The 24,856-nt window shown below is 35.4% G+C and overlaps 3 protein-coding genes across 4 annotated transcripts; 1 reads left to right on the top strand and 2 right to left on the bottom strand.

The window, feature by feature from the left end:
- Nucleotides 1-7,194: 7,194 nt before the first annotated feature.
- Nucleotides 7,195-9,773, bottom strand: LOC137585030 (probable peptidoglycan muropeptide transporter SLC46). Its single transcript, XM_068300674.1, has 9 exons — nt 9,377-9,773; nt 9,205-9,314; nt 9,001-9,151; nt 8,764-8,947; nt 8,266-8,699; nt 8,067-8,203; nt 7,815-8,004; nt 7,691-7,738; nt 7,195-7,633 (listed from the first exon to the last, which is right to left on the bottom strand). Exons 1-9 carry the CDS (start codon nt 9,501-9,503, stop codon nt 7,470-7,472), a joined length of 1,545 nt encoding a protein of 514 aa, XP_068156775.1. The 5' UTR covers nt 9,504-9,773; the 3' UTR covers nt 7,195-7,469.
- Nucleotides 9,774-10,500: 727 nt separating this feature from the next.
- LOC137584581 (probable peptidoglycan muropeptide transporter SLC46) lies at nt 10,501-13,002 on the bottom strand. The gene is made up of 10 exons (XM_068300043.1): nt 12,691-13,002; nt 12,511-12,620; nt 12,307-12,457; nt 12,064-12,247; nt 11,504-11,997; nt 11,300-11,436; nt 11,054-11,243; nt 10,945-10,992; nt 10,775-10,883; nt 10,501-10,712 (listed from the first exon to the last, which is right to left on the bottom strand). The coding sequence occupies exons 1-10, from the start codon at nt 12,815-12,817 to the stop codon at nt 10,655-10,657; spliced, it is 1,608 nt and encodes a 535-aa protein (XP_068156144.1). The 5' UTR covers nt 12,818-13,002; the 3' UTR covers nt 10,501-10,654.
- A 2,599-nt stretch (nt 13,003-15,601) lies between these two features.
- On the top strand, nt 15,602-22,190 carry LOC137584999 (GATA zinc finger domain-containing protein 7). 2 transcript variants are annotated; one of them, XM_068300624.1, is made up of 4 exons: nt 15,602-16,005; nt 20,759-21,256; nt 21,327-21,678; nt 21,756-22,190. In XM_068300624.1, the coding sequence occupies exons 1-3, from the start codon at nt 15,894-15,896 to the stop codon at nt 21,608-21,610; spliced, it is 894 nt and encodes a 297-aa protein (XP_068156725.1). In that variant the 5' UTR covers nt 15,602-15,893; the 3' UTR covers nt 21,611-21,678; nt 21,756-22,190. The 2 variants fall into 2 exon arrangements, with proteins under 2 accessions (XP_068156725.1, XP_068156724.1); XM_068300623.1 differs by having other exon boundaries at nt 20,759-21,274.
- The last annotated feature ends 2,666 nt before the right edge of the window (nt 22,191-24,856 follow it).

The following is a 24,856-nucleotide window of genomic DNA, read 5'->3' as shown; positions in this document are numbered from 1 at the left end:
ACAGTAACAAGCAAATATTGATTTTTGTATGGCTGGATGTCAGTTGCCAGTTACCTGTTTGTTAAGAGTCAGAGAACTAAAGCCAAGCGAGGCGAAATGATAATGAAACGTAATTTGAATTGTTGTAGCTAGTTGTTGGCCGAATGCAATATATTCAATGTGAGAGAAGATTCACTTACTTATACAGATATAAATCATCTTGAAGCATGGCAAATTCATTTCGTTATATATGACTTACTATGGATTGCAAAACCAATTCGTTTTCCTTTGTCCTCACTGCCTTTTGCATTTCGCACACACTCACACTCACACTCACACTCACACACACACACACATGCATCAGCTTTACATACACACAATTGAACTCTGCCTTCTTTTGTCGTTGACTTCGGTTGATTCTGCTGCTGACAATGCAAGTGACAGCCCCAATGCAAACACAATCCAGAATACAGAGGCAGATATAGAGTGGAGAATGCGCAATGTGAATACAATGCAGGTAGTCGCCCATGGCACGGGCACAGTGGTCTATAGTCGATGAAGAATTGCCGCAAATATACATATATACCAGCAGTAGTTTGCAAAGTAAAGACTTTACATCTCATTGGCGTCTTTCAGAAAATTTTCCATTATCAGCTTAATTGTTCTTTAATAAATAGTATTATCTAAGACTAACAAACTCTAAGTTGAAGTTTAGTAGGGATTTCAAACCAATTATAAATTTCATTTGCACCACTGTGCACAGAACCTGCAGCGGAAACACAGACGGAAACCGATGAACACTTAAACTGATTGCACTCGATTCAAAACCCAGTAAGCTTGGATTTGTGGCTCTCGATGTGCGGCCAGCACCTTCCTGCCTATTGGGCCAACTTTGGTTGTGCCTCTGCAGTATTTAATTTAGTAGTTGTAAGTGAACAAATGTTACTCAGGTCTCTTGGATCAACCAAGTTTTAATTGCCCATTAACACTTTATGACGCAGTCGATGACGTGGGCAGGACCTGGTGCCATGTCCTGTTGCCCCAAAGGCCATAAAAGCCTACACATACCCACAAACATTGTGTATAAATGTATATGAACAGACGGTCCCATGTATATATCTATATATTTAGTACCTATATATTCGCATAGATTGCTATTTTTATACAAAAGCAGTAAGCAAAAATGGCTGCAGGTCACGACACCTGGCATTGTCAGTGAGGTTGCTCACCTATTTGGTTTAATTTGTATGGGTTCTGTTCGGTTTGGTCAATACTTTAATTATGACACAATTTGGCGGCATTTGCTGCAGTGGCAGCTGGCAAAGAGCAAAAAGCAACTGGAATAAATAAATAAATTGTCAAGAACAAATTGAGCAAAGCCCCAACAGACTCCTAAAGGTTAAGCCCTCCCAAAGCTAACACCTGACATCAAACTCGCCACTGACAGTGACTTCCATCTGTTATTTTGATTCAAATAAAATGGAAAGCATTTAATGTTGCGTGAAAAACGCATTAAAGGCAAACGAATGAAATGAATAAAAAGAAATGAAATGAAATGAAATAAAAATCAACTTACAATTTCGTATCCTCCGCCTCTGTTTTGGCACCAAAAAATTTGGTGATGTCTTTGACAGCATCATTTGCACATCTCTTAGGCACATAAATAATTCAGATTTTTCGAGGACAATTTCTTTTTTACGCTTTGGCCCTGCGTATTGACACAAAAGCCACAACAACAAGAACTTGGGCCAAAGAAAAATTGCCTTTTAATTTGCTATTTATGAAAACTTCTTCCAATGAAATTCCTAAAGATGTGAAAAATTGAACAAATTCTTCGAGATGCCTTGGCTGGCATATTCGATTAATATGCCAAAGAGTCTTGTGGTTAATTAAATAATTTAATTTCGAGATGCTTTAAGCAAGACTGTGATGGCATCAAAGGAATATTGATGATAGGCAAGCGGATTCAAGCAAGCAAATTTTTACTAGGTAGAGATTTAACTTGGCTATGATTTTATATGATAATCCTATCAAAGAGAGGACAACTAATCAAGCAATAAAGCTAATTGAGCTACGAGAAGCAAGGCAAAGAGATTATCAAAGAGTTCCCATGACAACTAAGTTCTCGGTACAAAGGCGGAGTAATAGAATAGAGAAAAACCACCAAACAAGGAAACTCTTCAAAAATGTTCGAAATATTTATCATAAATAGTCCATTATAAGAGCATCTTCAGTGAAAAGGCATAAAGGAAACGCATTAAGAAACGCATCTTAAATGCTTTTGAAGGAGATTCCTTTTTACGAGCAACAAAATGTGTGGTCAAGCTGCTTGGAAGGCTTTTTACTTACATATGTAATGTCCATGTGCCCTTATACGAATCCATCAAATGAATAAGAGTCGTTAAACAATTCCCTTTTATGGCACTCTGACTGATTTCAATTATGCCAAGTGCCGCTCAGCCCAGCTCAGCTCAGAGTGTACATATACTTAGATAGAGCGAAATCGAAATCGTGACAAATGTCTATTGTGAAATAGATTTACATGGCCGCAAATGAAAGCCCATTTATCAAAAACAGGAGTCGCTGACTTGGCTCCTTTTACCTGAATACATCTGGTATATGTAGGTATATGTCCACACCGCCCATTTATCCAGCAAGGACCTTTTCTCCAATTTAATGTTGTTGGCATTTTGTTAGCTGTTTTTTTTTTTTTTTTGTGTTTTCTGTTTTGTTTGATGACAACCCAGATTCACAAAGGTCATTTTATTGCCATCCGTTTTTGCTTTATTGCGATGGGGGCGAATGGGAAATGGTTTTGAAGGCAAATAGTAGGGAAATCAGTGTGCCATGCATATTTAATGGCTTATACAAACAAATGCAAAAGAGGCCCCCGAAAATGGCTTAAGGGCTTATTTATTTACAAGTCTACAACATGAGCATAACAATACCAAAGCCACGAATCCTATTCTACCATATACTTACATTCATACCCACCTACCTACCTACCTATCCAAGATAAATACATATGCGTTTTTTAACCGGCTCACATTCCAGATTTCTTTTATGTGTTGGTGCTTTTCTTGTTTTGTTTCCATTGACATTTCTTGGGCCTATTGAATGTCGCAAGAAAGCCAATTTTTGGGTGCCACCTTCAATGTCTAGAATTTGAGCCTGATTAAAGATAAATGGCGTATTGGGTTTGACAGCACTTGCTGATAAAAAGGTTATCAGTGTAGTATGGTTATATCTTTAGAGTTTCCAATACAGTTTAGCAGAGCAGAAAAATCAATCGATATTCCTGTGCCCTTTGCATATGATATTTCTAGTTGATTGCCAAATGATGATGCTGCTTGAATAGCCGATTATATTTCTCTTTCTAGCCATGAAATACTTCAAAGGACACATGAAACTCGTTTGCAGCAATGTAAAGTTGCAATGCCAATGACATTTTGTTTAACATCTTCATTTATGGCATTCCTGAGCACCTGTTAAATATTGAAGCTATTGAAGATTTAAGCAACTTTAAAGCAATGCAAATGTTTGCTTTGATTTCATATTTTATTTCACAACAAAATGAAATTCAATTAAATTCATCTTACGCTCAATTTGGATTTAGCCACTAGGTTATTTGCTGCCCGGCCTTTGCTTTGATATTTTGTTTTCTCATCGTCCATTTTAAGCTCTAGCCCGACGAAAATTTCGAATTGGTTGTGCTTAATACCATTTCAGAGAGCTGTGGACCAAATTTTGTGGCGAATGCTGCACAATTTGAAAGCCGTTTCGCAGCAGCAAATTGCATCCATATCTGAGAGTGAGTGAGGGAAGCAGTATCATAAGCCTCTTAGCTTTAGTGCTAACCTTTTGTGACCAAAGTGCACCATTTAATGCATCAGTTTCAGGGCTCGAAGCCATTCTGTGTGCACATATTTTCCATTATTAGAAATTTAAAGCTAATAAAGTGTTCCCTCATAATGTACCCACAAAAAATACAAGGCGCTTGAAAGTAGGCAATACAAAATGCCATAAATAAAACGGAAGGGTATAAAAAGACAAGATTTTCCATATCATTAATCAAAAAATCATTAATCGTTAATCAATTTAGCACTTTTTTGTGCTGGAACCAACAAATAAACATCTAATGGCATTTTAAGCCCATTCTTAGTCTTTGGAAAGTTTATAGACAAACATAAAACTGATAAAAGTTGTTTTATCTTAGCATTCCTATGAGTAAGTTGGAAGTTTTCTTTACGACTGCAAACGTGCAAATAGCCAAAATGTTTTTCTATTTCTTAGGTATAAGTGTTTGTTTGCCTGATATTTTGTACGTGCGACCACAACATGAACTCATAAATATGTATTGATTTTCCATTCACCATTTGCCATTCGCAATTCACAATTTCTTTTCATGTGCCCAACACACACACACACACAGAAGCAGACACACGGGCAAATACCAACTTCAATAGGGGAAAAATATCTGAATTTTTTCACAAAAGTCGATAGAATAAGAAACGATTGTATCTTTTGCCTCAGAGTTATTTATGATTACGAAAGTTTTTAATGCGACAAAAATACTTGAATATGTAAATGGGAAACGAAATGCGAGAAATTTTCCTCTTTTCAAGTTTTTCAATTGTGCATATATTTGTGAATGTAACTTATTTTTCTCATATGAGGATTGCATCTAATCTAAGTGAAATATGCCTAACATCATGAGTTCATTAATTTTCCCTTAGCCAAGTCGTCATCTAATGCACTGAGCATGGTGATGACTGCTGATGGAAGAAATCTCTGGCCTACATACATCACATGTATGTACATGGAAGACGTGTATGTATGTATGTATGTACATACAAATGTTTCTGCCACATTTGTTATGAGTGATGATGTGAGCAACCAGTGCGCGATGCTGGCTAACATGTGTAATATGCCAAACGTTCACAGCCAAATTTATTAGTTGTCAGTTGTGCACTCCGTTTTCTTTATTGTTCGCCATTATTTAAACAATAATATAGAGGAGAGCAGGCCTGAAATGTACATACATGCTGAAATGAAATGAATAAACAGAATGTCATCTTCTGATTTAATTTTATTTGTCTCGAAACTATTGGAAACTTGATTTAAGTTTTTCTTTGATAACCTATGCTTTAAGGATAAGACTGAATAATTCTTAAGGCATATGGCTTCTGATTCGGTTAGGTGAGAGAGGGGCTAATACACATATATTTTCTTTTGCTATTCCCTCAAAGACTTCTGCTATTCATTTTGTTCCAGGAACTGTGTTTGTGTTTCCTTTTGATGGTTTGCATATGAAGCCATCTCTCTAACCTTTCAGGTAAGAATCATAGCAACACCATTACTCATCTTTTGAGCTATTCCTTACGTTTGGTACTTCCAGTCTTCTTCTCCAGTGATTATGTGCGGTCCATAACTCTCCTTCTCATTCTCAGAACTGTTATCTATCAGGTATAATGTGGTCTTATTGGGTTTATGAAATTTAGATCGCCGAGGCGTATAAGCATGTCTAGCTTGTTGTTAATTGCTTGAAAACAATATTTGTCTTTTTTTCTTATTTTCGCCATGTCTTGAGATTTAGTATCGCCAAAATTAGCTGTGTGTTTCATTTCTTTTAGGTGTTGTGTAAGCAGTGTTGTTTGTTTTTCATATTTCGCGGCTGTTCGTGCCTATGTACACATTGCCAGAAGGTCCTTGTTATTATTTCATGGATATGAAAACGTTCAATTAAGCCAGAATCGACCAGTTTAAAGCCCGGCCTTCTTTTGAAATGTTGTAACCAGCTTTAATACTGTTTATAAAAATTCTTTTAATCCTTCATTCCTGACATATTCGCCTCTAGCATATTCTTTTTCTATTGAATGAATAATTTACCATAACCTTGGCCACACACATATTGTCATAGAACTTTTCGAATTGGAAAATGTTATTTTACTCAATTGGAAAGTAACCCACAACCGCATTGAAAAATACAATTAGCATAATCGCTTGGCCAAACAGTTAAATCTGCCAAAAAAGAAATAAATTTAAATCCACCACAAAACGTATAAAGCTTGCAACAGAATAAATTTTGAATGGCTGGCTGCATACTTTTTGCGGTGCAAAGTAGACCAAAAGTGTTCAGTAAAATCAACAAAGAGCAGTCAGACAGTTGGCAAACGAAAGGGCGGCACATAAATAGGATGGGAAAGTGGGACGAATGGATGGGTTGAAGAATCCTTCCCACCGCATATTGCAGAGCCCAATTAGGAACCCAACCAACAACCATTGATTTCCCAGCGAAATTGAAATTTATTATCAAATGAATGCCGAGCAGCTGCAATGGCTTAAATACTTGTTTTAAGGCCGCTAAGCTCTTTTCACTCTAATTGCAAAAGACACTCAACATAATAAAGATTTTTTCTTCGCCACCTCATCTCTCATCTGTAACCTTTTAAGGCCCCTTTTTCATTTTTAATTAGGATCCAGCGACAACCGCAAATTAAGATTCATACAGCGACCAAATTGTGTATATATATGTATGTATATACGGGCCGTTGCCCAGTTAAAAGCAAAAGAAAATGAAAACAAAATATTTGAAAATATTTTGAAAATTCGCTGCTACACGTAATGTTGAGAGACTAAAGTTTATTTTGTATATAGTTTGTATCCCATTTAGTTGGTCGTTCAATCATTCATTTCACATAAAAGTGTGCCATTAAATATTTAACCAATGAGCTGGTATTTACCATTTCAAATTGCCACAAATTGCCATTTGAACTTTCGGCTTTCGGGGACAAACATTATAAATTCATTTGATACGTGCCACAAGCAAAGTCCAAATGAAACCCAATATCAGCATTCACATCAATGCGATGTGAGTTGACCGAGAAGCTAGTTCAGCTTTACGATATGTTGTGCGAAACTTTGCACATACACAGACATACATACATACATATACATACATAATGTATTATTCAATGACCGGTCATATAACAAAACTAAATGCCCAACAACAATAAAGCAATTAGATAAATTTCTCATTTCAAGTGTATGCCATTTGTATGTGCGTGTGTGTGTGTATGTGTGTAGATAAACGTATGCAAAATGTATGATAGAAGTCAACTTAAATTAAGCTGAAGGTCTAAGATGTATTTTACATATTAATAATTCAATAAGTTGCAAAAATAATGGCAAACTCTTTTGAAAACCCTGCGAAAACAGTACAAAATTGAAACAGCCAAGTATTAATTCTAGTCGTTGTTTAAATTAAACTAATTTTTTGTTCTTTTTTGGACGTCTTAAGCGTATTTTTTTTTTACCTACAGTTTCCAAATTCTTCTATACGGTGCGTAGACTAAAACATTGTTCATACGCCATGGTGTACTTTGTTATATTAATGAAAAATACCTACTAACTTATTTTTAACTCATCATTTTGCCAGGCAAGAATGCATTCAATCAACTTGATGCCATGAGAATAACTTGACGAGTGCTTCAACGATAACTATGCAATTTCAATATAAAGCAAAATTTTGCTTCAACTCCATTAGCTTTGAAAACAAAGGCTACAAGATACAATGAGGCGTTGAGAAAGTTAAATATTCCAGGATTCGTGGACAAAGTGCTTTTGTAAAGGGCAGTGTAAAGGGGGGCGGCAACTGCAAGACATGAAGCAGATTATAAATTTGTAGAAGAAAAAAAACTTAAATACTTACCAACTGGAGAAAACGATAGCAGAACATTGCCCATTGAGAAAACTTTGCCTGGAATTAAAAATGTTAAAAAATATTAAATAAACTACTTCCGAAAATGTAAAGACCTTGTCTTAGATCTACATACCCATGTCTGATGATGGCACTATATAGGAGACAATAGTTCGACACATGGGAAACTGAATGGATCGAAAGACTCCTAGACACAGTGACAGATATAGATGCCAAGACAAATATGCTAAACCTCTTGATACATTACTAAGAATTTCCGAGAAGATCGACAGTAGAGTTAATGTAACCAAAGACAAGCCGAAGATCTTAAAGTGTGTACAAAAAATTTATAAAATAGACTTCAACTTATTTGACTTCAACACGATACCTTTCGCAGTATAAGAAAACCAAAAACGGCACCGATCATGGGCACAAATTCTCTAGCTGTTTCATATAATGTGATTTCCCTTACGGACCAGTGAAATTTTTGTCTTATGAACAAGTACATTATAGGCATAGATCCATCTGCAAATAAGTAAATAAAAAAAAGTCACAAAATATTTGAGTAAACATCCATCTGAACCTACCCAATACAAATATAGACAAGAACCCAGTCAAGGTAATTAACCAAATGATGGCACGTGCATTATAGTCTCGTTTCATCATACATGTAGTGAACATATCTCGAACATGAATCAAACTGAATAAGTTAATATGTTGCTGCTCCGAATTCGTTTCTTTCTGTTGAGACTCTCTCCTTTTCAAGGGTTCTTCACCTTCCTCAATTGGATGGTGAACAATCTTCGAATGTAGCTGAATAGCTTTATCAAGTTCTTCAACGGGTTCTAGACACATGTTCAATGTTTCAGGCAGATAGAATACAATAAACAGGGTGACCATGATTGTTATTAAGCAGGATATACCCTGAATTATTGCAGCACTCGTGACTGCATACACATAACTGGAAGCTAAGGAACCACTTGATTGACCAATAAATATAACCACCTCCAACAAGATCATCCTGCAGATCAAAGTAGTTAGTTAATCGAATGTAGGACAATCGGTATAACATTAAATTACATTACCTATATGGTCTGGTTTTGGTATCTGTTGTATCAGATATAACACATAACCCAGCTACCCAAAATACACACATGCCACCCAGCAAAGCGTTAGGTACACCCGCCAAAGTATACCACCAGGGATTGACTTTGTATGAACTAGATATGCCACAAATAACAGTAGTTAAAAAGGAATAAGATGAAAAGCCTACAACATAAACAAAGGTGATATATTTCTATATATATATAAATCCAACTTACCGATCATTGATACAATAAGCAATGGCTTTCGTCCATAAAGATCTGACCAAGAACCAATAAATAGTCCATATATCGCCGGCACTATGCTCTCAAAGAGTGTCCTAACAAGAAACATATTTGCTACATATGATTGCACCTCTGTTTCTATATTCTAAAATTCTATAATGTCTTCAATACTTTTCCAATAGGTATTTCAGAACACACCTTTATCTCAGCGCTCACATTTGAATTCTCCAAAAGTCGGCAATTGGTTTCATTGTATTCAAAAATCACTACACAAGTCTGGTACATTACCTGGTTTCGCATAATTGTTCCTTGAATGCATATAGAAATCAAATCTTATTCTTTTAATCAGCGTTATAAATAGTTTAGTTACCAGGTAATGTGAGGGCAAAGAGCAGCATACAGATAACCGGCTCTATATAAAACATATGGAAAACCCGATGCCATTGGAGAGTTTTGAGATCATCTAAGTTAACTTCAGATTCTTCCTCCTTGGCCATGATTAGACCAAGGTTTTGTTTTAAGTAATTGTGGATTTTAATCCAGGCTTCAGTTAATTTGTAAATATTAATAGCTATAGCAGTTCGAGGTCAATTCGTGGTGTACGAAAGTGAAATTAAAATATAATATATCTGTTTTATCGCCTATATTTTTTCTTCACGCTTTGCTAGCCGATCTCAAGGCTAATATTCTGTCTCGTTCAATAATATAACTTATTTTTGGCCGATTGAAGAAAATATGAACAAAATTTTCAAAACTTAACAAGATTACACCCGATTTTACATTCAAAATGAGACGCTCTCGCTTGACTTGGACCTTTATATAGGTTTTAGTAACCACACAAGAGCAGTAATATGCGGATAAGCAGACTGTCTTTTATTAGCGACTATTAAAGTGATTTCTTTTTATATGTGCTATATAGTATGTAACTATTCAAAAGACAAATGCTTTATAATAGAGAACATCTAAAGCGTGATAAGTCTTTCTACTGAGAAGAGAGTAATTAAAACACGAGCCAACTATATACATTGTGTTTATGACTCAGCAATGAATTTGAATTCCCAAGATGTAGAAGAACTTTGAAACTTAAAATGTATATAATCATCACTTAGTCGATGCTGAAACTGAGCGAATTTACTTAGCAGTTGCTGTAATTATTGCCAGTAGCCACATTTACATATATGTATGTGAGAAACTTTTGATATAATTTTTCTAATCTACTGAGAGTGACAAAATTGAGTGATGGCAAAACATTTTTTCTATTTTGATAAGGTGCTTACCATAATCACTTTTATAGGCCTTTTAAATCAAAACAATAAGACCGAAGAGATAAAAGATGATAATTAAGTTAAAGTTTTTACTTCAGGTTATGTTATTGTTTTATTTTAAGAGATAAATTAAAAGGGTTATCAGTGTTTGTTCTAACAAAGTTTTCGTTTGAGACACTTTGCTAAAACAGCTCAAATAACAGCAACAATGTATGCCAAACGCCTGATATCTTGCCTGCGAATCCCTCACCACAACAATGACGACACCTTTTTTATGTTTCTACGAAATTTGAGCTATAGTTTTAATGTTTAATCATCGTTAGGTTAAGGTAGGTAACGAGTAGGTGCAACACACAATCACATCTAATAAGTAAAGCCTATTTTTATTTCAACAGTTCTGCATAATAACTCCGGTGTTTAAACCTGATGTGCATCACAAAGCTGGCAAAGAAACAACATTAGATTTTATATGAAATGAATATTTGGTATCATTTAGTATTTACCATAGAAAAACAAAGGCCAGCAGATACAATGCAGCGTTGAGAAAGTTAAACATTCCAGGATATGTGGTCAAAGTGCTTTTGTAGAGGGCAGTGTAAAGAGGAGCGGCAACTGCGAAAAAAAACACATTATCCTTATGGATACATAAATAATCCACTGTGAGGCTACTTACCAAATGGAGCAAATGATTGCAGAACATTGCCAATTGCAAAAACTTTGCCTTAAAAGGAAAAGATTTTAAAAACTTAACACCCAAATGTTTAAATTTGAAAACTGCATACCCATTTCTGAAGATGGTATTATATTGGAGACAATAGTTCGGCACATGGGACCTTGGATGGCTCGAAAGACACCCAGGACAACTGATAGATACAAATGCCACGGTAAAAATGCTAGTCCTCTCGAAAGGCTACTGAGAATTTCCGAGAATATCGACAACAGAGCTAATGTGACAACGGACAAGCCAAAGATCTAAAAAATAGTGTGAACAATATATAGAGAAACAACAGTTTATTAGTTTAACAAACCTTTCGAAGAACAAGGAATCCAAGGACAGCGCCAATCATTGGTAAAGATTGGCTTACAGAGTCGTAAATGGTAAATTCTCTTACAGACCAATGAAACTTTTGTCGTATAAACAAATACATTACTGGCATAGTTCCATCTGGAAATATAAACAAAAATTGTTCTTAAGAATAAAATAGCTAGAGTAAAAAGCAATCCGGACCTACCCATTACAAATATACCCAAGAACCCAGCCAAGGTAATTAACCAAATGATAGCACGTGCATTATAGTCTCTTTTCTTCATACATGTAGTGAACATATCTCGAACATGAATCAAACTGAATAAGCCAATATTTTCCCGCTGTGGACTGGTTTCTTCTTGTTCTTTTGTTGTCAGTTTTTCAGGCAAAGCCTCTTTGATCTTTAATGGTTTTTCACCTTCCTCGAATGGCGGTGGAACAATCTTTAAGTGCATTTTTGGTGCATCAGCCATGGACAGGTCGTCATTTTGTTTTTCCTTATTTTCGCTTGCTTCCAATTGCTCTCGACCCATATGTAATGTTTCTGGCAGATAGAATACAATGAACAGGGTGGCTATAATAATCATGGAGCAAGATATGCTCTGAGTTATAGCAGCACTCGTGGCTGCATAGACAAAACTTGATGCAAGGGAACCACTTGTGAGAGCCACAAACAAAATCAGCTCCATTAGGATCATCCTGCACACCAGATAGGTATTCGATTAATACATTTTTGTTGATAGTTATAATTAACTGCATGTTCACCTGTATGGTCTTGTTTTAGTGTCTGTTATATCGGAAATGACACACGACGCGCCCACTGAAAATACGCACATGCCTCCTAGCAAGGAATGGGGAATAGCAGCCAATGTATACCACCAGGGATTCACCATATAGTAACTAGATATGCCACAAATCACAGTAGTTAGAAGAGAAGAAGATGAAAATCCTAAAAAATACAACTAATCAAAACAGAATCATATGCATCGATAGCGAAATCTTACATACCGATCATTGATACAATAAGCAATGGCTTCCGTCCATAATGATCTGACCAGGAACCAATAAATAGTCCACAAATTGCTGGCACTATGCTCTCAAAGAGGGTCCTCACTAGAAACATATTTGTCACATATGATTGCAACTCTGTTTCAATATTCTAAAATGTTTTCATGTGTCAAATAGGTATTTAAGAGGTAATTAAGAACACACCTTTATCTCAGCGCTGACGTTGGAGTACTCCAGAAGTCGGCAATCTGTTTCATTATATTGAAATATCACCACACAAGTCTGATATATGAGCTGGTTTCTCATAATTGTGCCTGAAATCAAAACAAATACATATATGTGTATATGTCACACTTGATCGGCAAATCTCGAAATTTGTATTACCTGCCAGCATGTGGGAGAAGAGCAACATAAAGATAACCGGCTCTAGATAAAACATATTGAAAATCCGATGCCATTGCAGATTTTTTAATTGATGGAATGACATAGCCGACTTTTCGTCCTTGGCCATGATTTGGCCTTAGTATTTTAGTATAATTATTATTACTATTTCTGATAGTTATCCAGAATTAAGTTTAAAATGAAATAACCGAAATCGTAATTATTAATCTGAAGTATTGTTTACGCTTCGCCGATTTGTATTTTACGTTGGCAAACAATGATTTACCAAATAGCTCACACACGACACGATATCACAACCGGTTTGCCATCCAAAATGATTTGCTCTCGCTTGAATCGCCCTCTTTTATAGGTTTTTGTAGGTAGATTTAACACATGGCTAGGCAAAAGCATGTTAAATGACTTAGACTGTTTTTTATTATACACGATTAGGGGGATTTTTCTATATTCGCATTTGTATATGTATAATTATTCTAAACAAGATGCTTGATAAAACTGAAAATATAAAGAGAGAGATAAGGATTCACAACTTGGACTTTAGAGATCATAACACGAGCAACCTATGTACATACTTATTTCAAACTTTTAATGATTCACTGATGAATTGATGTTTCCCTAGCTCTAAAAGCTCTAGATATAGGCGTTACTTATTTTTAGATAAATTTAAGTCTTCATTCTCTCAATTATAAAGCCTTTATGTGCCAATCGTCTTATCTGTTTATAAGGCCTAGAAGATAAACACTTTTGCCGTTTTCGCACCTGTTAATGTTTACTTGTTATTTAAAAAGTCTACAAAAATGTTTATCCAATTAAAATTATTCGTCTCATTTCATCACGTATACGACACATTGACAAAGCTAATTATATACCCATGTATGTATATAATTGTTGTATATTTCTATTTTTGCTTGTAGTTCCATGGTAGTTGGATTGAATTGTGATTGTTTCTAATATTCATTCATAGCACATGCAAAACTTAACAAAATTATTGTCTTTCAATACATACAAAACAAGAAATGGGAGGCCAAATTGTTTACGCTACCCATATGTGTGTGTGTGTGTGGCTTTTGTACTGTTGACACACGCCAGAAACACAACTAGCAGCGTTGCAGCGCACAACCAACACAACAACCCACCAACACATAGCAACTCAAGTAACAGTAACACACTAAGCCAAGTTGTGCAAACTTGGGCGTAAATTAAACACAAAAAAAAAAAAAAAAAAAAAAAAAACAAGCAAGCAAACAACAACAAAAAACACCAAAGTAAAAAAAAGGTCATCGAGAATACAAAAGCCCAACGTCGCAGGAGAAATGAAAGAAAGAAAAAAGTAATTTCTTAAACGCAGCACGTGCTGGAATTCAGTTGTGTTAGCCTTAATTATTTCGAGATGAAATGGCGTAAAAAGGACACAAGTACATGCAAGCCCCTTTTTTTTGCGAAAACAATGGCCACACTTCTTCATCTTTTTTTCCAACGAAATCTGAGCTACAATTTTAATTTTAAATCATGACCATGAAGTGGGTCGAAACTGGATGAAAATTTGAAAAGTTTAACAAATAGAAAACCCCACAACTCGTAAAACAATCCAAATGAGCTAAACTTTTGAGTCGTCGTTTAGATTGTGGCCAACAAAAACTTAAATTATAATCGTGCAATCAATCTCAACTAGTTGACTCAGAAATATAATAATTTTAGATTTTTTACATTTTTTTTACTACTTACTACAGATACCTACATACATAGTATACAAAAGTTTATAATTATAGAATTTGTGACACTAGAATACTTATTGTTAATTCCTTTGTTTGATTGTTATATTGCCTAGACTAAACTGGTATAAACATTATTAAATATTGTAATAACAAATATTAAATCTCTTGATTTTGACTTTATTAAAGTCATTAAAGTTTAGTTGAAAATCAAAGGCACTAAAATTGTATATTATACGCAGAATTTCCATTCGTATAATTTACAATTGACAAATTGAATCCTCTCTCTCTCGATGTGGGTAACACAATGCCTCCAGAAGTGGCCTTCGCTTTGATGTTGACACTAGGGCAAACCATAATTGCGTATTATGTTTTCTTGTTTCATTTCCGCTCAAAATGAAACTCAGCTCATCCAATCTGGTGGATATAGAAGGCTGTCATGCGGTCTGCCATTTGCCACATTTGAGCATTAAATTCGAAAGTGTGTGTGACGCTTTAAGAACGCAGAAACAATTTGCGGAGACATGAACTTGCACTTGAAGTTAATGGCGTGTGTATGTCTGTGTGTGTGTGTGCGATGAAAATGTTAAGAGCAGCGCTAAAATCCCGATGGAGAGATCTTTTCCGAGGTTGCATGTGTTGCAACGGACGTTAAATTTAACGATAGACCTTTTGGCTTGGCGCTCTATAAAGTTTCCTGCGTCTAATTTACCCCAAACGGAGAACAGAGACATTGTCAACACTGTTGCTTCCGGTGCCGAGCTGCTACGGAATTTGTGATGATTGATGGACATTTTAGTGGGTTTGCTTTAAAATTTAACCCTCACCTGACATGTCAACATATGTACATACAAACATATGTGCATACATGTACTCTTACGGTATATGTAATCATTTATTCGAAGAAATCATGGACTGTCAGCTGCCCTGTACAAAGTAAGTATTGCTAGTATTGATGAAGGTCAAGTATAACGTTTTATATGCATATTGGTTCAAAGCGGCTTCAGGAGCTGTGAAATGAGCAACCAGTTACGTTATACCTTACGTCACGTAGTCGTTAGTTACTCTCTATCTCTCTAGCTTTCTCTCTCTTTCTATCAGTTTCTCTCTCTCGCTGGTATCTGATATGCTGAGGTATATAAAACAAGATTCCCGAAGCAAAGGACAATCAGTTTGATGCAGACAACACAGCGAAACAGTCGCCAGCAACTGTTCGGTGGTCGTTATTGCCTTCGTCTGGCAACAGAGAACATCGTCGCTTATCACTGTGTTTCCATAGTGCTTGTGTGTGTGCGTGTGCGTGTGTGTATGGGTGTGAGTGGGATTGCTTATCAGTTTAGGTTCTGTATCTGGCAGTTTAAAATGCCGTCGGTGTCGGTGTCGGTGCGGTTAGACTAATTCATAGCATACTTTTGTGCAACATATCACTCAGCTGAAATTGAGAAATAACTTCAACAAAATTGTACATATATAACAATGTTTTGGATTTTACGACGCACAGGCGCTGCCAATTTCTTTAATTCATTCAGCAACAACAATTGCAGCTATTCGAAAAACAACACCAACGGAGGCACTAATACTACACAAGGTAAATTATTTATGAAAATCCAAAGAAATTAACTCATTTCATTTGTTGCCAGCGAGATGGTAGTTAATTAATTTCTGTGACCACAAAAGCTATATTGCATCTAATTGCCAAAAAAAGGTGCTTATATTGATCAAAGTTTATCTAATTGAAATATATTTAGCTAACGTAACGTTCTATATACTAAGAACTTGGCTGAAAAGTTAACTGGTGACAAGAGAAACCTCTAATTTGAGCAGACATTAAGTAAATCGTCGAACCTAATCTAATCTTCTTCTTCTAAAGATTGAAAATCTTCTTCAAAAGATCAACGTTAAACAATAGAACCACCGATCATGATCGTAATAGGAAAATATAGGAAATAGCAAGCCAAAAAGAATTACTGAAGGTTTTCATTTAATATAGTACTTTTTTATTTACTGTATTTAAGTTATGTAGACTAGATTTAATCAAGACAAGTCTAATGGTATTAGCATGTTGGCTGGTTGACTTTAAATAAATTCTTTATCTTCATTTTTGTCACATACATGCACTTAGTCTGTCAGCACTTCTGTGTGTTAACTTCCATGGAAGCCAGTGGTTACCAAACATGTTACCCTGAACTTATCAGCACCCAAAGATTCGCTGGGAATTATCAAAACAAGTTAATTAAAATTCCTGAAATGACTGCATGAGTATATCGTGGGTAGATATGTATGTACATTTATATACGCATATATATGTTTATTTATATGTACATATACATATATATGTACTTACTTATATTGTTTGCCTTTGTCCTATACAAATCTTCTACCATATGGCAAGGACTTCAAGACAGTCAACGTAAAGCAAATAACATTGAGCTACCGAATTCGACGTTATAATGAGCCTAAGCACGTAAACGTGTGTATGGGTGTTGGTATCTATCTATGTGTGTATGTATGTGTGTGTTTGCTGCAAAACGTGGCCTGGATATGAGTGTCGGGAAAAAAGGAAATAATACTTCAGGCTTTTGTCCCATGATGTTTTTGTCTAAGCGCTAAGCCTAGCACCCCAAGACGTGCAACAAAACGAAGGATGATTTTTCCCTTGTTGCTGTTGTTATTCTCTGTCAAGTTTTCCTAGTCGGAAACTGAAAATTGTCCATGTTTTCATTCGAAATTGCCAACATCTGCTTAAGCTTACCCATGTCAGCAGAACTATATATTTACATTTCCTGTCCCCACTTTTCTACAGAAACTGCAAAACAATTGAAAATGCCAAATAATGTTGTAAATAAATTTATTTATCAAGTATTTCAATTGGACCCAACCGTGTTTATATCCTTACAAACATTTAACTTTAATCATAAATGTAATCAAAAACCAAAGTAGTAAATATTACTTTGACCATCTCTGAGCCATACATAAAGTTTTACAAATGCCTTGAAGATACATACATGTCAAAATGCAGGTGCGGATTAAAACTGAGAGCCTGGGGAATCAACAGTCTCATCCTCAGTTTAAAATCTGTCTCCAAATATCCACAATTCCTTGTCCGATTCAATGTTTAAATGTCTTGTCTATGACATAGGAGAAACTTGGCATTGACTCCCTTTTGTATCTCTTTGATCTATTGACTGTTTTGATATAGCTAACTATACTACCTTTACTTTTATTTCAAATATATTATCGTCTTTTTAACTTTACAAAATTATTTCTCACATAAATATTATTTGAGTCTAGGGAAATGGTTTGGCTGTCAGTTTATTCAACAAACTCAATAGATTAAAGTCATCTCGTTACTGAGTCTTCCTCATGGTTGAATTTATCCACATTACTATACATATCCATTTTGGATACGCAAAAAAGACTAAAGTGACATTGATCCAATCTCTGCGATACTTTATTTCTTCTCTCTAAATTCTTTCGAGTCAATGCTGAGTGTTGGATACGAAAAAGGACTCTATTGTATGCTCATGCAAAAGTCAGTTGGCTATTTAAATGGATTACTCGAGTTTTCTTTCACACATGAAAAGAAAACCATTTGAACATTTAGCAAAAAATACTTTCATACTCTTCTTGAGCAAGTATTTGTTAGTCTTAGGGATCCGCCCCTGTGTTTTGTGTACGTGTGTCTATGCTCAAAACAGACAGAATCTGTTATGCAAATTGTGTTGAACATATGGGAGAAATATTAACCGATAATTATGGCTGCCATTTGTCAATAATAATAATAATAATAATAGGTTGTGCATTCAATTTGTGAAATTTGTTGCAAAAGCTGTTAAACAACCAAAATTTATGTAGCTACAAGATTTCAGCCATACATACATATGTGTACATACTTATGTGAGTGTGTATTTGTATGGTTAGTTGTGTAGAATCAATTAACTGATATTTCATGTTTTTTGCTTTGATTGTGGGTAAAGGAAACATGTTTTTGTTTTGTTCAATTCCTTTTAATTTTTGTACCAGATAAAAGAATCTTTTTGCTTTTTTCGTTGTTTTCCTATATATTTATTGGTAATTCATTACTTTTTTCTTTTTATTTCTACCATGATTTATATGAGTTGGCCAGAGGGCCGTCATTTGTTATAATTTGTGCTGTAATTCTAAAGCACGAGAACGAGGCCCAGACTTTATCGGGGGTAAGAAGTTTTCGGCCTTCTTCTTTGGATTATTATAAGGCTGAAAACTTTTTGTGGAGACTTTATTTGCTTCATAAATTTCAATCTGTGCATGAAAAAAACGTGCCAGCACACACTAACGTAGACATAGTTAGTCAAAAACAACCCCATACCGAGCACGGTAAATATTGCGTTAAATGCTTGCTTGTAAAAGTGTTTGTGCATACTTTTTGGCGCCCCGCACTGTGGCACACACACACACACACACATATAGGGTTTAGCGTTAAAATTGAGTTTTAGTTTGCCTTCACGCGTTAGCGCTTTCTCTTTCTTAGCCCCCTACTTCATGTCCCGTGTCTCTCTCTCTCTGTCTCTTTTTCTTTTTGCTTTCAGTTCCCGCACCCACATACATTTGTGGATTTGGCACTCTCGGCTAGAGCTTCTATTCAAATGTTGAGATTTTAATATCCATGTCAGTTCTCATTTGTTTTCCATATTCTCTTTTAAGCTTTCCCATTGTTGTTCTTTAATAATATTTTATAGACCCTTTGCCATAGGATTACGAGTATGTGGCAACTAAAATGCTATCTCCTTATTGTTCTCGTGTGACGTTTTTGTAGCACAGAAATACAAATTTTGTTGTTCTAGTCATCCTCTATTCATCTATGGTCTTATTCGAAGTTATTTCATTAAAAACCAAGAAACAAGTTAATACAGTTAATATTAACGAGTAATGAAATTTATGTTTGAATTAATCAATTGTTGAAATGTTAAACACAAATGCAGAACTTACGATTTTACACAAATAAGATGTTATCTTGAATAACGTATACGCACGGTGTGACAGGTACGTTTCAGAGTCGAGCCCATTTAAAATACAAATGGCATAAGAAAAGTAATCGAATAATATAAAATCTAATAAATTTTCGCTAGATAGAACGGAATCACTAAAAATAAAGTTTCTTTTTAAATTAAGAAATTTAGATTATTACAGTAGCCAAGAAAGATTCTATCAGGTATTTACGATAATATAAATATGAATCAAATTGACCATTTATGCATTAGACAACCATTCAATGAACAGTTCAAAATTCCCTCGTAATGTGAATTGTTTCCAACTAAGTTTCATATTGGCCAATTGTGCTTAGCTCTGTTGTTGCCACGACCAATACACAATGTTGGATTGCATTGCAATTAAAGACCACTACAGCCAGCAGGACAAATCTGACCACAAAACCACATGATGAGAACCGCATAATGAGCTGCTAATGAGACCACAAGAAATGTGTTTCACAGGAGCAATATTTATTCCACATATCTATGTATGTATGCGGAATAGATACATAAATCGAGGTTAGACTATGTCACTACACAAATATAATAGGCCGTAAATAAAGATTTTATAGAATTCCTTTTTTTTCGGCATTGACATTTCTTCGCTTAAACACACATACATAAAAAGCCTCATATACTACCTAAATATAATGACAAACAATGCCCACAATAAATCTTATTTTATCACTTCAAGGCTCGCGGAAGAGCTGCAAAAAAAAATAGAAGAACTTTTGTCTACTTGGCAAAAAGGAAAGGAAGACCGACCGTAAACAAAAAGCCAACACAATGGCAACCCAAGAATTATCTGCCTGCATTGAGTGGCTGAAAACATTTTCCACAAATGTGAATACGTTTTAATTTCTTTTTCATGTAACATATGTGGCCTATATAACACATACATACATATGTACAAAATTATTTATGTTGCTATACAAAGAACCAGATTCCAATTAAATGGCTGCTTGTTACCTTCTCAAATTACATTTTTAATTAAGATACATTCAAAATTACTTGTATTTTGCGTGGTTTTATTTATGAAGCTTATTCTGGTCTATGTCTATTCATAAAATTATCAAAAAAGATCCCTTGGAGATAGCTCAAAAAGGACATTAAAAGAAGCTTATTTATTGCATTTTAAAACCACTAAAAACCAATGAGAAGTAGATCATGTATAAGTAAAAAGTCATGAAATTCAATTTCAACTTAATATTGACATTGAAGTTCTTAAGTTTTGAATTTGTGTTTTCACCTAATAGATTCTTTGGCAAAGAATCTTATTTCTTATGACAAAGAAGTTATTCTGCAAGCTGACTTTTTTTATTAAAATTTTAGACAAGCATGTAAAGAGGCCACCACGAAAGGCATATGGCAGGCTGAGTGCTGAGGCAGATGACGCCGTGTCACTTGGCCACAAAATCGATGATCCATTTGATGAGCTAGACGATTTTGAAATGCTTGCGGCCAACTCCAGGGCCTTGGGAAATAACGGCAACAGAAACAGCAACAACAGCAATGCCAACAATGGCAATTCCAATGACGAGGCTGAAGCCAACGGCAACGGCAATGGCAACGGCAACGGCAATGGCAACGGGAACAGCAATGGCAATGAAAATTTATCAGTTTTACCCTGCTCCGACACCGATTGTCAGGGCAATTTTATGGTGGATAGCGCCTTGTGCGAGTTGGGATTGTGCCAAGCTAAAGCCAAAACATCAAACAAGCTGTCATCAGGTGGCACATCAGCCACATCGAAGGAGATTAACGAGAACACAATAAGTCGACTGCATGTCCTGGCCATGGCTAACGATGACGATGATGACGATGACTATGGTGAGTGCCATCATAACGGTAAATCATGAGTTAACACACTTAGCCCGAAATTTGATAAAAACATTTTCAGATGAATCACTTACCTGTAATGTCTGCGACCGAGCCTTCCATTGTCATCGTCAGTTGGCCTCGCACCAGCAAAAGAAACGTCACTTCGGCTGCAGCGGCTGCGATAGTTTGTTCCCCTCCTTAATGCTCCTGGAACATCACAAGGAAGAATTTGAACATTGGAGCGATGAGGAGATTGGTCGACGCATTTGCTGCCGGCGCAATCGTTGTGATGATGATTATTTCACGGATACCGACTCGTTTATCAGTGACGCCGAGAGCGAGGATCTGGAGAGGTTATTGTAGAAGACTCTTTCGTTGAATGCTATGAAAAGCAGCGAACTGGAATTGCCGCCTGGCGGCACCGTTTAAAGGTAGTTAAAATGCCAATCTTTAACTTTATGTTATTGCTATATAATTTGGTATCGTTGTTTTTCTTTTTTTCTTGCAGTCAAAAAGGCGAGAAAAAGCAATTACGGCATACATTTAAATGATGTCATCCGGAGGCATCATAGGAGACCGACAATCGAACCGCTCATGCCGTTAACGTGATTGAGATTGACACAAAGGCAAAGAGCACAAAAATTGACGCATCTGGGCCTAATGAAAATTAATTAAACAAAATGGAAAACACATAAAAACGCAAAACAAAAACAGAGAAAACATATTTGTAGACTGTTGTCGAAAGGGACACATATTCTATGCATGTACATAAGTATACATATAACACATACATACATATATCTATATATATTTAGCAGACTTTTAGCAGTGGTCTAAAAACAACTAAATAAACAAATTTCAATGTGTGTAAAGAGCTAAACAACCAACCAACTGAGAAACCCCCAAAAATGAAAAATTCTTAAAAAAAGAAAACAAAACAAAATATGAAAATCATATCATCTAATGCATATGCAAAAATTATTTATGAAAACCAAATCAATGTATTTTTCAATAAACAAAAAACGAAAAAAAAATGTGAAATGTACTTATAAATCGAAATCTTTATGTCTACTCATTAATTGCGAAAACTTTGTTCAAATTGCTCATTACCAAGCCAAGGCAAGGGGGCAAGAAATGAATGCCAAGAAAAAGCAATGAAAAGCAAATTAAAAATGCGGACGCCATTTTAGGTCCAGCTTGGCAAACATCCGGAAAATAATGCCTTGTAGACAGTTTCTCAAATTATTCAGCTGTTGAGGTTTCATATACACTTTCCAAACTATAGAGTACATTCCTTAACTCAAGCAGCTAAAAAGAAACACAAGTTTTATGAGGCGAACTGCCATCGATGGATGGCATACTCTTTAAAATACACTTACTACTTATGCATTTTCAATTTGTTTTGGCAAACTTTGATTGATATTTGATTAAATCAGAAATTGGCAAGGGTAAAAGAACTTCCATGGAAATGGCTTGAGTTGAGTCACATCGGTACCCTGGTTTACTTTGTGGTGTCATTAAAAGTATGTCCAAACTTGATGACGATGTTGTTGCTGGTTGCTGGTTGCTGATGATAATGATGAAATGTGGCCGAGGAGGTGTTGAAAGGAAGCAACGGGGATTTTCAAAGACACAACCGAAATGAGAAAAGCCGTAGGGTGTTTTTTCAGTTAAATTAAGATTTCCAAGTTACTACTCTGTGCTCATTAACATAATAATTTGATAATTAATTCTTAGACCGAAGAAACGCGAACATATATTAATCAACAGCGGGGTCCCTCAACACAGTGCACATGAATGAACAATTAATAATAGAAATCAATTAAGCAATTGTGTTTATGACAAAATAATAGAACAAGCAACCAACCCACCAACTAAGGGAATTTCTGTCTTACCATTTTTCTAAGCTTTAAGTTAGGTCTGCAGCCAATATTAAAGGTAAAATTGGTACAAAAAAGTAGTTTATTTAAAGACACAAGGAGAAATTTGAGAATTTAATCTTCTGAAATCCAAAAAGTGATCATTAATTTGTATTCATTTGCTATTCTTTTGACTTAGTTGGGTATTCAATGAGTTAAGGACAACAAGATTTGTTTAATTCCATAGTTTGTTAATTGATATTCCAGTGAGAGAGAAAAATGAGAAACATTTACAAGGTGATAACTAACTTAATTATTGATTTCGTAGAGCTTAATTCACTTTACGCCCGATTTAATTTTGTGATTGTATAAGTCTTTGGTCATATCAATGTCCAAATTCAGAGTCCACTTTGTTTGATTGATATGCATAATCTCTGGGTTACGAGCATGCAATTCCATATGGAAGAAAGAAAAATTAGGTAATGCATGAGCACAGTTCCATGACCATTGTGTCTTTCTCTATAAGTGTGTGTGTGTGTGTGTGTGTGTGTTCCTGTGTGCGTGTGGACAGCTAATTTGACATTTTGATGGATGTGAAAGCATAAAGGAATATATGTATATACATATGTATTGTATATAAGTCGCTGTTGTATGTATATGTATACCAATGTAAGTATATTCTGGCCCAATAACATTGCCTTTTGCCGTTTGCCTTTCACGCCCTGTGGTAAGCATTAAATTTTGAGTTTGGTTTTTATTACATGGACTCGTAAACTTTTTATGCCTACTAGGTACAACGAGCGTAAGATACCCACAGACATTTACATAAAATCAAATGAGAGCAATATATAGACAAACAAGAACCGCACAAGAGCGTAATGTTTCATGTGGCTGCATATTAAAAGCCATTTCAAAGACAGGAATTTACATTAAACCATTAAATGTCCTTTTAGCAGGGCTGCTGCTTTCGACCTGCAACCTTTATTCTCCTGTGATGGTAAAGAGTGGGGATGATAACAATTCATATTTTTTGACATAGACTTTATAACCTTATTGCTCTCCGCTGTTGCTGCTGCAAAAGCAAAATTTCATTGTCTTGGACAAGTGCATTATAAATTTTTAGTGAAGAAAAAAGAAAATGTACATACGTAGAGTTATTAAGTTATATAGTTACTTATATAGAAAATAGTAAAAAATTAAAATGCCAACAACGTAAATCACATTACCCAAGGAGTCTCAAGGAAAATTGAGTCTGAAGCCCTTTTTCGTGACTGACAAGACAATGCTGTAGCTAGAGAACCAATATTAAAGTCGTTAATTAAGAGACTTTGCAGCCAACAACCTACCTCCCACCCACCCACATACATGTACACCCACACATACAATTACCGCAAACCTAAGCCTTGAAGACACGCTACCACAAAGTAGCAACTTTGAAATGAGAATAATTAGAAAACACATCCGAAAACTGATTACGGAACGAGAAAGATTTCGGTCTTTCTCTCTCTCACTCTCGCTGAGTTTGTTCTTTAAAAAGTTCAATTAACTCAAAAAAAAAAAAATTACAGAGTTCATTAGACTATTGATACACCGCAACAGGTTGCAGGCAAAGCTCCTTAAAAGTATAAAACAAAATCGTCTACAAAAGCCCTAAAAAGAAATTGAGCCTACAATGGGAAAACGCCAAATCAGCGGAAAGAATGAAACTCTAATTACAAACTGCTGACTCTTGATACTCTACTTAAGCAGC

Source organism: Drosophila tropicalis, unplaced genomic scaffold (assembly GCF_018151085.1).
Source record: "Drosophila tropicalis isolate 14030-0801.00 unplaced genomic scaffold, ASM1815108v1 contig_878, whole genome shotgun sequence".
Taxonomy (NCBI): Eukaryota; Metazoa; Arthropoda; class Insecta; order Diptera; family Drosophilidae; genus Drosophila; species Drosophila tropicalis.
The sequence above is the reverse complement of the archived record's forward strand: the minus strand, read 5'-3'. Positions and strand labels throughout refer to the sequence as shown.

Coding starts and splice junctions, on each gene's coding strand:
- LOC137584581 (XM_068300043.1), bottom strand. CDS start 12,817: ATGGCCAAGGACGAAAAGTCGGCTATGTCATTCCATCAATTAAAAAAT. Junction 10,993..11,053: donor AATACCATCTTCAGAAATGG/GTATGCAGTTTT, acceptor TTTCCTTTTAAG/GCAAAGTTTTTGCAATTGGC. Junction 10,884..10,944: donor GCAATCATTTGCTCCATTTG/GTAAGTAGCCTC, acceptor TTTTTTTCGCAG/TTGCCGCTCCTCTTTACACT.
- LOC137585030 (XM_068300674.1), bottom strand. CDS start 9,503: ATGGCCAAGGAGGAAGAATCTGAAGTTAACTTAGATGATCTCAAAACT. Junction 9,152..9,204: donor ATGTGAGCGCTGAGATAAAG/GTGTGTTCTGAA, acceptor ATAGAATTTTAG/AATATAGAAACAGAGGTGCA. Junction 8,204..8,265: donor CTTGTCTATATTTGTATTGG/GTAGGTTCAGAT, acceptor ACTTATTTGCAG/ATGGATCTATGCCTATAATG.
- LOC137584999 (XM_068300623.1), top strand. CDS start 15,894: ATGTTTTGGATTTTACGACGCACAGGCGCTGCCAATTTCTTTAATTCA. Junction 16,006..20,758: donor AGGCACTAATACTACACAAG/GTAAATTATTTA, acceptor TTAAAATTTTAG/ACAAGCATGTAAAGAGGCCA. Junction 21,275..21,326: donor TGGTGAGTGCCATCATAACG/GTAAATCATGAG, acceptor AAACATTTTCAG/ATGAATCACTTACCTGTAAT.